Source organism: Panthera onca, chromosome A2, assembly GCF_046562875.1.
Source record: "Panthera onca isolate mPanOnc1 chromosome A2, mPanOnc1 haplotype 2, whole genome shotgun sequence".
Classification (NCBI taxonomy): domain Eukaryota; kingdom Metazoa; phylum Chordata; class Mammalia; order Carnivora; family Felidae; genus Panthera; species Panthera onca.
The window spans coordinates 153,458,794-153,470,968 of record NC_138340.1 but is presented as its reverse complement, the minus strand read 5'-3'; the positions used below and the strand labels follow the sequence as shown (position 1 = coordinate 153,470,968).

Sequence of the window (12,175 nt, the reverse complement as noted above, 5' to 3'; positions counted from 1 at the left end):
ATTCATGCCGGGAACGACCACTGTGGAAGGCTGTGTGGACAGCTGATGGAAGAGAGAAGCTTCATGGGCATTTCTTCCATCTCAGCCAAATTCCTCTCATCCCCTGCGGTTGCTCTTTGATTCTCTGCAAGGACCCCGTAGCACCTAGTTTGTGGGGAGTTCAGTTCCCCCGCTGTCACTTGGCTGCTACCTCCAAGACTGCAGGGTGACCAGAGGTCCCAGGGCTGCAGCAGGGACAGACGGTGGTAACGTCTCCTTGTCTTCGCCTTCTGAATGGAATCAGCATGGCGACCGTGGTGACTTTTCACAGATCACATCCACCAAATAAGAAATGCATAGACAGTGCTGCGGTCTGCGAGACTGCAAATTTTTATTCAGGCACGTTTGGGGTTTGCTCTGTGGTTTCTATTGTCATCTTAACTGCTCCTTCCCAGGGGTTCAGGCTAACCGGAGAACTGGGGATTCGCTCTGTCTTGTTCCACCCAGGTCGTATTATATTTATGGCTCATGCATTTTAAAATTCATCAGGCATCTTTCCTATTCTTTGGCTGACCTGCTTTACCAGCCCTCTCTGACTGGTCGGCGACGTATTCCAGTGGGGCACGGACAATGGGGACTGCCCCCTCTGTGACATATTAAAGAGGGATGGAACAAAAGAGAGCCATCTTTCCTCAGAAATAATGGGTCCTTAGAGAAATATTGAAGGCCCTAATTAATTGTGGCTCTTCTTTTATAAAATACTGATTGAAGCTTATTCTGCATGGGGAAGCCGGAGACACAATACAGCCAGACTTAACTCTAGATTTTTTGTTTGTTTGTTTGTTTTTAAGAAATGGAAAAACTAGAAAAAAAGCATTCTGGAAAGTAGGGATAAAACAAAAGGAGCTAATTGCATAGGTGGGCAAGGTTTCCTCTAATTTCTTCCTTTTGTGTGTTCTAAGGTAGCTTTTGTTTTGTGCAGAAGCACAGGTTAGTTGCCAAATTTCTATTGTTGAAGGTGGTGACTCACCCTGCCTGTAAGTAGTGCAAGATCTAATGGATATATTCGAAGACGTTGGTGGGAATCAACAGTGAGCCGGCAGGGCCTTTCCTTGGTTCCCCACAAGATCCAGTAAGTTTGGAGCCCCAAATGACTTTTTAAAATTCATTTAGTGGGCGCCTGGGTGGCTCAGTCGGCTGAGCGTCCGACTTCAGCTCAGGTCATGATCTCGCGGTCTGTGGGTTCAAGCCCCGCGTCGGGCTCTGTGCTGACAGCTCAGAGCCTGGAGCCTGTTTCGGATTCTGTGTCTCCCTCTCTCTCTGACCCTCCCCGTTCATGCTCTGTCTCTCTCTGTCTCAAAAATAAATACACGTTAAAAAAATTTAAAAAAAAAAAATAAAAAAAAAATAAAATTCATTTAGTTATCAAATATTTATGGAGGGTCTACCCTGTCATATCTTGGTGCTGAATTAGAAAATTTTGTATCTAACTTTATAGCTTTTATCTGACACCTGAGAACACTTAGCAATTTCTGTTAACTGCTTGACATTTCATCAGCCAATAGCAACAGCGATGTTGTCAATTGCACCTGGATGGTACTTAGACATTTATGAAGCATTTTGACATATACATGTGCTTGTTTCTTGCACGAACTCTGAGAGTTTGTCAGGGTAGGTGACCAGTATTAATCCCTAGACTTGGGGTACACAGACTGGACCACAGAGGCAGTGCCGTTTGTATTTTTTCCTTTATTCACTTTGGAGACCTTTACTTGGAGGAGGCAGTCTGTGGCTCCTCCTTCAGTTTTTCTAAAGCTGACAGTCTACCTTGCAAAAGTGATTGTTTCCTGGTCATTAGAGGCATTTACTTTCTTACTGGGAAGTACACTAAAGAAGATTTTACCAAGATTTACTAAATGGTGTTGATGGGGTTGACTCAGTGACTATTGATTATAGCCGTGATTCTTCCATTTAGAGGCAGTTTGTTTATGGAACTAACAGGAGGTGTGGCAGGGGTAAAAAGCAAGGGAAGGACTCTTACAACAGGAGGTAGGAAAGGGGAACCAGAGTGATGCCCAGACCACAGGCACACTCACGAACAGCCCCCGTCTGTGGTGGAGTAGTCCGCTCTGGTCACACGGGATCATTAATTTAGAAAACAGAGCCTCACCGGGTCTTTGCCTCTTGTTTCCAAGCAACAGCTTTGTAAACTACATTTATAGTAAGTTTTGTCCCCCTCTGCTGGAATAAGTTATTATTACCGACTACTTCTTTCTAGTCACAGATTGTAGACTTTTAGTGCTAAAAAGACCTTCGAGATCACAGATATAAGCCTTTGGTGTTGTCACTCGTTTGGCATGAAGTTAGCACAAATATGACAAAACCTTTTGCTCCTACACATAGCCCATTGTCTAAAATAACTCCTTAGGTTGTTTTGGCCTTTGTCTTTGACTGATGGACTCTCTTTAGGAATACAGCCTCGCCAAGGGCTTTGGTGTGCATGTGGCTTTCCTCCCAAGGAGACCCGTGGGGCAATTATTGAAACGCAGTTTAGTTTCCTATACTCTTCAAGTTCCAATTAATGACACATAATGCCTCCCCCCGACCCCCGACACTTTCAGTGTCACCGCAAAGGGTGCCTCACCTTTATTGCCCACATTTCTATATACTTTTGAGCTCTTTTCCTGTGTTAGCGCAGCCCTGGGAGCTGAGGCGTGGACTCTGTCATGGCAGGTCCACGGGGTGTTGGCTGTGGGTTTGGTGTTGCCACCACGTACCTAAGGTAGGACTTCCGCATCCACCAATGTGAGAGCTGGGCTTTTTCAAAGACCTCTTTCTCCTTTCTCTTTGTGCCCGCATTACTTATTTCGGCCACTCCTTTCTAGAACTTCTCTATCCCCTTGCCTTCTATTACATTAGACTTCACAAATTCTTTTATTTCTTTGAAAGTCACCTATTTATTTCCCTCGCCTCTTCCTCTGAGCCCCAAACTATTAGATGTTACCCAGCATTTTGTCCACAGACTCTGTTTCCATCTTTAAAAATATCTCAGGACCCCTTCACGTCATCTTCTGTACAGATGCTCTCCAAGTCCTATCTCCAGCCTGAAATCTCCCCCAAGCTGTCATCGTCCATGTCCAGTGACACCAAGCTCTTCTCCTTTGGAGCGTTGCCTGCTATCCCAATCTGAAGCGTGTCTGAAGTGAAACTTGTCTTTTTATCTCCTCAGGTTAGCATTCTTTCGTGACGAATGTGCCTTCCACTGTTCAGGATGCCTGCCTATAAGTCATTCAAGTTATCACTGGCTGCTTTCCCTCCTTTGCCTCTTGCGTCTATATTTGGCTTCCAGATCCTTCTGCCTCGTCTTTAGAATTGTTCATTACTTCCCAATTGGTCTCTTTGTGTCCTGTCTGCTTGGATTTTGGAAATCTGCCTCTTTAGAAATGCTTAGTGGTTTTCTGCTCTAGAAACTGGCACTTGGTGTTAGGCAGCCTTCTCTCTGTCCCCACATTCTGACCCTTCTAGGGCAGCTGATGTGCTCTCTTCCCAGCTTTCAGGTGTTCTCTGGCCCCTGACACAATCTTAGGACATTCTCTGTGTAGCTGCCCTTTTGCATTTATTTCCAAGTTCTTCCTGTCCTGCGAATCCCGGCCTCAGTCTCCATTTCTCGATAAAGAATATCTCGCCCGTGCCACTGTCTCCATCTAATCCACTGCATAGCACATGATCATGCTACTGTGATGGTGGCCAGGTATTGTCTTGCAGCGTCTTTTGTATTATGGTCTAGATATTTGGTCCCATAATCTTCTTTCATCTTTCGCAAGTATCTGTCTTTTCTGCCAGCTCTAGGTATAAACAGCCCTGTGCACACTGTTGATGTTTTAGAGATGCTTGTTCAGTTAGATTGGTGGGGTGGCAAGCACGATCTCGGGTCGGAAGTTGGCACTCACAGTCTTGCCGGCCCTCACAATCCCCTTTTACAGTCCCCGGACTTCAGATTGACTCTCTCGCTTGGGTGTGTCTGTGTGTTTTAGTTGCAGATCCCTAGCGTGAAGGGCTTTGATTTCGCGAAGCAGCATCTGGGTCAGCACAATAAAGACGACATACTGATTATTCATGAGCCAGCACCACTGCCGGGACCTGTCAAGGATCACACCACACCCTCTGAAAACGGAGATGTGCCCAGCCCCAAGGCAAAGATCGCTTCCAAGAACGTCCGTCACCGAGGAAGGTTCTTATTGGGCTTTCTGTATTGTTCTCTATCTCAGAGCATGTTTCTGTTTTCAGTTTGTCAGTTTCCAGTGTCAGAAGAGCTGATGGTGAGTATTCCCTGGGTCTGGAACCCCAGGAGACTGGCGCCAGCTTGCCCAAAGTTAACGAACCCAAGGGCTCTTGATCCACTCCAGTGGACTGCCATAGGAGGCCAGGCGCTTTTCTCAAGTATTTAGCGTTATAAATCGCTGCCTCTCGTGGTTTGGTGGTCCCCCTGAGACTTGGTGAGGTATTGACTAGCTCAAGTGTGTGTATTCTGGGGTGGGTCATTCTAGGCCCTCAGGACATGATATCAGAAGTCCTAGATAAAACATGCCTGACACATAATACACACTCAGTCCATATTGGTTTTGCCCTTGACATTATGCCAGAGGCTGGCTATGACTTGGTAGCTTTGTCTGCAGGTGACTTTCATCGCATCCTCCTTTCTTCGCCTGTCTTTTCGCCAGCCGTCTCTGTTGTCTCTCTCGTTAGCGTGTTTCCATGGGCTCCGCACCACCTCCCCCCTGCCCAGCTCCCCATTCCCAGTGTATTTCCATTCTTCATATCAAAGCAAAGTGCACGGAGGACTGCCTGTTAACACGCCGCCTGGAAGTCTCCCTTTCACCCTCTGATCCTGTGAGAAGGGCTGGAGCTTGGTCAAAGATCAGGATCAGGTTTTATGCAGTTGACTGTAGAACTCAGCCTGGTCACGCCACGGTATGGAAGCTTCAAATTATCAGCCCTCCTTGAAGCTTTGAACTCCAAATCTTGATCTCCTGCTAAGAGGGGGAGAAAAATGTGTGATCATACCAACACTTGAAACGATGTCACAATTTCTGACTTATCAGAAAACGTACCCCGGGGGTTCTGGCCTAGTTTTAAGAATTTAATGGATGTTACAACGTGATCTTTACAAAAGAAAGCGAATTATGTAGAGAGATGTTACTTGCTTAATTATCTTGCAGGCTAAGAATAAATCAAATCATTAAAGATCGTCAAAAACGTTAGTATAATTTTGCCAAGTTTTTTTTTCCCCCTCCCTTGGTAGTACCATTCTAAACATTAGTCACATTAGATCATTTCAGTGGTCTGTGGTTAAGGTAGTATTTCAGCATCCCTTAGGGACACACAGAGAAGGGCTACTAACTGCTTAAGGGTTTTCATTAGCCTGGTGCAGCCTGGGTTCTCTGACATCCTTGCTCTTTATATGTAGAATCAAATCTCAGGAGTGATTGTTGCTTTTGTGTTATAAGTGTTGGCTTCTGCCGAAGCTGTGGGGTTCTTTGGGGTGTCTTCAGGACCACCCTGGGTTCCTAGGAATTCTGTAGTCTCAGTTGACCTGGAACCGGGCCTTAACCCCAGATCTTCTGATACAGTCTCTGCTGGACCCAGACTGCCAGGCCAGGGCCCTGGTAGCCGAGGGACCATCCTCCAGTGTGGCACTTAGTTTCCTGGTATTTGCTGAAACACAGCCTGCTGAGCCATATAAGCCCTGTTATACTGTCTTCACGAGGGGACTGTGTGCTGTGAGTGTGTGTTCCTTGTAGATGATTTTTTGGACGGTCTCATTTCTGTCTGTTTTGCCTCGAAGGCTGCCTTCCACACCTAAGTTAATGTGACCTTCCCCTCCCCTCCCCTCCCTTTCTTTCTTTTTCCTAATGCTTGTGTTTGTTTTGTGTCTGTAGAGTTTCTCCATCAGATGCTGACTCTACCGTAAGTGAGGAGTCCAGTGAGAGGGATGCAGGAGACAAGACGCCAGGAACGGCGAACGATGGCCAGCCCCACAGAGCCCCACAGAGTGGTCAGTGATTCTTCCCATTCTCCACGTTAACTGTAGTAATTAGGAGATTCCAGTAGGATAAGGTTTTATGCTATTTCACATGCTAAACATTTAACAAAAAAATCTGCAGTGGAATATTTGTTATCCATATGGTGAGTTTCTCAGCATCGACCGTCACTGTCTGATGTGGTACTGGTGTCTGGATGGAGGCGGGGGACTGCGCTAGAGGTTAGGGATTCACTCAAGTACGTTTGGAAGTTCATAGCCATGTTCCATTCTAGTGGAGAGTCCAAATGGTTTGCCTCCCCCAAGAACAAAGAGGAAATCAAACTACAACCAGACTCGCAAACACTACCTCCAGGATTTAGTGACCTTCTTAGGATCCAGTTCCAGTATTTCCCAGCTGCCACTGCCAGAAAGTCGTTTATGTATCATGGGTCCAAATGCATTATATTTGGTTCTGTTCCTAGATCATTCTTCCTATAGGTCATTCGGTGCAATCGGGTGGCGTAGCATATTTGAATCTGTAGTCTGTGGTTGTTTAGGCCAGGTATGAAATGAACTTCGTGTCCGTCCCAAAGACATGAACGTGGAGCTCTTGCTCCGTGACAAAACTAAGCCCACAGGTCTAACCAGACTTAGGAGCATTTTTTGGTGTGATGGCAAGGTAGCTTGGCTTTAGTTTAAGAGATTCTGTTAAGTAAATGTGCTAGTACAGCTGTTGTATTTGCTGGAGTTTTATTTATATTTCAGGGCCGTTTCAGTAATGCAAAGAAAATTGGGATGCCCCAGGATACTGTTTTTAATAGTAATTTTTATACTTTAACATTTGCCGTCATAAATTTCTTTGTTTCAAAATGCAGTACCGAGTGAACCATATTCTATAAATGAACAGATTCTAGATGGAAGCTAGAGGGCCTGATCTATCATTGTCATGCTGGTGACCTTGCAAGTCCCTTAGCCTTTGGAGCTTCTGTAGGACTAAACTAGCTCATTTTTGAGATTCCTTCCAGCTCTTTTTTGATGTTAAAGAAAACTCCCTTACAATAAAGGAAGAGTTTTTTCTTTGGATCCAGTTTCACAGAATTGTAAAAGTTATTTAAGCACCATGGTAACAGGTGCCCTGTTTCAGACAGACAGAACTAAAATCTAATTTTGATTCTAGGAAGGAAATGTTTGAGAGGGAAAAAGAAAAAAAAAGAATCAGTTCTGGAGTTTCTCAGTTTCTGTTCATTGCTTATCTGAGAAAATCTTGCTTTTAGTTCCTGCATTTAACTCCTTACTAACAGTATTAAAACCAGTATCTTCTGTGTGGCTAACAAAAATCAAATATCAGTATCAACACGTACTCAAAATCCAACTAGTAAGCATGTCAGGTGTGGGACTGAGTTGTCCGTGGAAGGAGGCAAGTACACTAGATGTTGTGAGTTCTGGAAGCTAAGATGTCACCATTATGATTTGAAGAGACGCCACAATCTGTACGTTATTTTCATATTTTAGAAAGATGATTTTCTCACTACAAACATCACTTCGCTTGAAAGATCTTGTTTACTTCTTTAAAGCTACCATGAAGGTATTTTTTTTGCTTGCATAGAACTTAAATACCCTACAGAAAAGATTGGGAGTTTTAAAAAAAAATTTATTTATTTTTAAATTTACATCCAAGTTAGCATGTAGTGCAACAGTGATTTCAGGAGTAGATTCCTTAATGCCCCTTACCCATTTACCCCATTCCCCCTCCCACAGCCTCTCCAGCAACTGTCAGTTTGTTCTCTGTATTTAAGAGTCTCTTATGTTTTGTCCCCCTCCCTGTTTTTATATTCTTTTTGCTTCCCTTCCCTTATGTTCGTCTGTTTTGTAATTTTTTTTTTTTAACGTTTATTTATTTTTGAGACAGAGAGAGACAGAGCATGAACACGGGAGGGGCAGAGAGAGAGGGAGACACAGAATCGGAAGCAGGCTCCAGGCTCTGAGCCATCAGCCCAGAGCCCGACGTGGGGCTCGAACTCACGGACCGTGAGATCGTGACCTGAGCTGAAGTCGGACGCTTAACCGACTGAGCCACCCAGGCGCCCCAACGTCTGTTTTGTATCTTAAATTCCTCATATGAGTGAAGTCATGTGATATCTGTCTTCCTCTGACTAATTTCGCTTCGCATAATACACTCTAGTTCCATCCACGTTGTGGCAAATGGCAAGATTTCATTCTTTTTGATTGCCGAGTAATACTCCATTGTATATATATACCACATCTTCTTTATCCATTCATCCATCGATGGACGTTTGGGCTCTTTCCATACTTTGGCTATTGTTGATAGTGCTGCTATAAACATGGGGGGTGCGTGTGCCCCTTGGAAACAGCATACCTGTGTCCCTTGGATAAATAACTATTAGTGCAATTGCTGGGTTGTAGGGTAGTTCTATTTTTAATTTTTTTGAGGACCCTCCATACTGTTTTCCAGAGTGGCTGCACCAGTTAGCATTCCCAAGGATTGTGAGTTTTTAACATAGTTTTGAATTATTTTGTGATTCATGTAAAAGTCCTTTTGTGACAAGTCATAGTTGCCTGAGAACCACTTGGGTCCCTCCTCCATGTTGCCCTGGGACCAGTGTTCTGTCTTAACACAGCAGGTGCCCTGGCCTCTGACTCGTTGGTAAGACTTGCGATGGATGTCACAAGTCCTCTGACCCACACTGCAATGGTGGCTGAGAAAAGAGCATCATTGATTTTGGTCTATTAGAGGTTGTGCTTTATCCCCTGCCCAGCTGACTATTTTTGGAAGGTGGGTAGACCATGATGCATATATATGACCGTCTATGGACCCTTAGGAGGTTACTTAGATGTCATTGTGTTCACAGTTACTGTGGTTTTAGAGTAAGTCACATTGTTACCACGGGTTCCCTTTAGCAGAGCTGTGAAGAGAGAGATGAGCTAGGGAGACGATGCACCTTCCTCGTGTGAAGGCAACGGCATTCAGCCTGGTACTGTGCCACCATTGTGGTGTTCTTGCCTAATGTTGTGTCCCTCCTCCTCTGTCATCGGGAATCCACTGAGTAGGTAAGGACTGCGAAACGTGTGTGCAAGGATGTGATTTAAAAAAAAAAATTTTTTTTAATGTTTATTTCTGAGACAGAGAGAGAGCCTGAGTCAGGGAGGGGCGGAGAGAGAGGGAGACACAGAATCCGAAACAGGCTCCAGGCTCTGAGCTGTCAGCACAGAGCCTGATGCGGGGCTCGAACTCACAGACTGAGAGATCATGACCTGAGCTGAAGTTGGACGCTCAACCGACTGAGCCACCCAGGCGCCCCAAGGATGTGATTTTTAAGTAGTTGGCACTTCGTTCATGAGAATTCCACAAGTTCTGAATTGTAGAATGGACTTCTAGAAGTTTCAGTTGGAGCTAAGCCGATAACCTCCTTTGGCGTTGCTACGGAGTTTGCAAAGCAAATGAATAATTTGGGGGAGATTGCAGGGCAACTGTTTTGACTGCCCATCACATCAAAGTTTGTCAAGGAATTGTGGAGCACTCATTCATAGAATGACTAAATTCACAGATTAGAATTCTTTTCATTGAAGCAGATTCCCGGATGCCTTTGTGGGGTAAAATTTTATAAACTTAGTTGAAGTGACTGGTTGGTTAGTCCTGCATTCAGCATATCTGTGCTTAGTGCCTGTGGCGGGTGAGGTGCTAGAATGGGAGGAAGAGGAAGACAGAAATGTGATCCCTGCCTCCCAGGACACTAATGGGGGCCACGGGCCTTAGCGATAGTGTACTTTGTATTCACCTGCAGATAATGAAATTAAAATTCTTTAAAAATGTTTTATAGCTTCACCATTTCAGCACTTCCTATAGTTCTTTCCCCTGTCGTCCTGCTTTGTCTACATTATCCTATACTCTAATTTCTATCATTACAGTTTTTTTGGTTTTCTATTTGAATATAAATGGATTTTAATCCAAAATCTCCTATTACCTTAAGGTATATTCATGCAGATTAATCTCTGTGTATCCAGTTGTACCTTCCATTGGTCATTATTGTCCATGCAGTTTTTATTTGTACAATATATAGCAAACATAAAAATAACCAAGTTATGGGGCGCCCAGGTGGCTCAGTTGGTTAAACATCCAACTTCGGTTCAGGTCATGATGTCACAGTTCATGAGTCTGAGCCCCACATCGAGCTCAGCACTGATGGTTTGGAGCCTCCTTGGGGTTCTCTCTCTTTCCCTCTCTCTCTAACCCTCCCCACCCCTCCCCCAAATAAATACACTTAAAAAAGTATATCCCCGTTACAGATATATACACATACATATATTGTCTGGTTGCAGTTGGTGAATTGTGCCAAACCGTGACCACAGCTGGGGACTGGAAGAGGGCACCGACAGGAGCTAGGCATAGGCTTGCAGCTCGGAGGTACCCAGGCAGGAAGACAGCGCGGAAGTCGGGGAATGGTGATCTTCCTTTGTCATCTGTGTGCCCCGGTCTGTTAACCCTTCTGGAGGAAAGCGTCTCATCTTTAAGTGTCAGTAGCTTAAAGGGTTCCCCTTTGTGACATTTGCTGTTACTGTGAAAGTTTGGGTTAGCAAGGCTAGCCTGTCTGGCGAAGCTAATTACCCCCTTTTAGGCTTTGTGCCTGCAATTTGAGTAGCTGCCACAGGATGAATGGTGGTGCCGGCTGTGCTTGTGTTGCACAAATAGGCTCCCTCTGGGCCCAGGGCAGGGAAGGAAAGCCCGAGAATAGCCGAATCCAGATAACGATGCTCCCTTGCTAGAGAGGCGTCATTCATTCACAGTTCTATAAATCATTTCTAATCGTGTGGGATATAATTCAAATTGAGAGGAAATACAAAGACGTACACACCACTGATGTGCGTGCATTAAAACAGATTCCACACGCTCTCGCTCCTTCTTGTGACCTCTTGGTCGTGTATTGTAAAGCACTGTCCAGAGTGTTCAGGGGACAACTGTGGCTTAGCAGAGGGAGTGTATCTAAGTACCTCTATCAAGCTCTTCCCATCTCTTCATCCCTTCTGCATCTCTCTCTTTGCCTTTTGAAAAGTAAAGTTTATTTGGATTATATCTACTACCAAAGTCATAGGCATTAGAGAAAATCCCCACTAGAGAAAATGCAAGAAATTGGAGAAAATCACCCATTCTACTAAGATCCGGTCTCTGTTTTCTTTTTAATTTTTTTTAACGCTTATTCATTTTTGAGAGACAGAGACAGAGTGTGAGTGAGGGAGGGGCAGAGAGAGAGAGGAAGACACACAATCCGAACCAGGCTCCGAGCTGTCAGCACAGAGCCAGACACGGGGCTCGAACTCATGAACCATGAGACCATGACCAAGCTTAAGTTGGACACTTAACCGACTGAGCCACCTGGGCACCCCTCTCTTTTGAAGTTCTGGTTACTTTTCTGAAAAGTTCAATGTTGGGGTGCCTGGGTGGCTCAGTCCGTTGAGTGTCCCAACTTCAGCTCAGGTCATGATCTCACGGTCCCTGAGTTCGAGCCCCACGTCAGGCTCTGTGCTGTCAGTTCAGAGCCTGGAGCCTGCTTCGGATTCTGTGTCTCCCTCTCTCTCTCTGCCCCTCCCCCACTCATGCTCTATCAAAAAAAATGAATAAACGTTAAAAAAAATTTTTAAAGTTCAATGTAGTAAGATATGCATGCCATGTAGTGTCCCCCTTTTTTAAGGGTACCACTCCTGTTTTTTTAAGTGGGAAAAATTCCCTCTCGGCCGCAGCTTTTTCTTTTTGTGGCTCTTCAACTTAGTTTTCTTTGTGTGTCAGAACTGAAAGACTAGATGTGTTCATTATTTTAATTTTTTTTTCTTTTGCCGTGAGAATTCTTTTTTATTTTTATTAAAAAATTTTTTTTAATGTTTTATTTATTTTTGAGATAGAGACAGAGTGTGAGCAGGGGAGGGGCAGAGAGAGAGAGCGAGACACAATCCGAAGCAGGCTCCAGGCTCTGAGCTGTCAGCACAGAGCCCAGCGCGGGGCTCGAACTCACAAACCATGAGATCATGACCTGAGCCGAAGTCGGACACTTAACTGACTGAGCCACCCAGGCTCCCCTTTATTTTTATTTTTTAAAATTTACATCCAAGTTAGCATATATCGTAATAATGATTTCAGGAATAGATTCCAGTGATTCATCCTGT

The 12,175-nt window shown here is 44.6% G+C and overlaps 1 protein-coding gene across 1 annotated transcript in view; it reads left to right on the top strand.

Annotated features, from left to right (window-relative positions):
• KIAA1549 (KIAA1549 ortholog) overlaps nucleotides 1-12,175 on the top strand; it is a 161,607-nt gene that overhangs the window by 100,424 nt on the left and 49,008 nt on the right. The window contains exons 14-15 of the mRNA XM_081790753.1: nucleotides 4,014-4,210; nucleotides 5,919-6,034. Coding sequence (XP_081646879.1) covers nucleotides 4,014-4,210; nucleotides 5,919-6,034 — 313 coding nt within the window. The remainder of the gene's footprint in view (nucleotides 1-4,013; nucleotides 4,211-5,918; nucleotides 6,035-12,175) is intronic.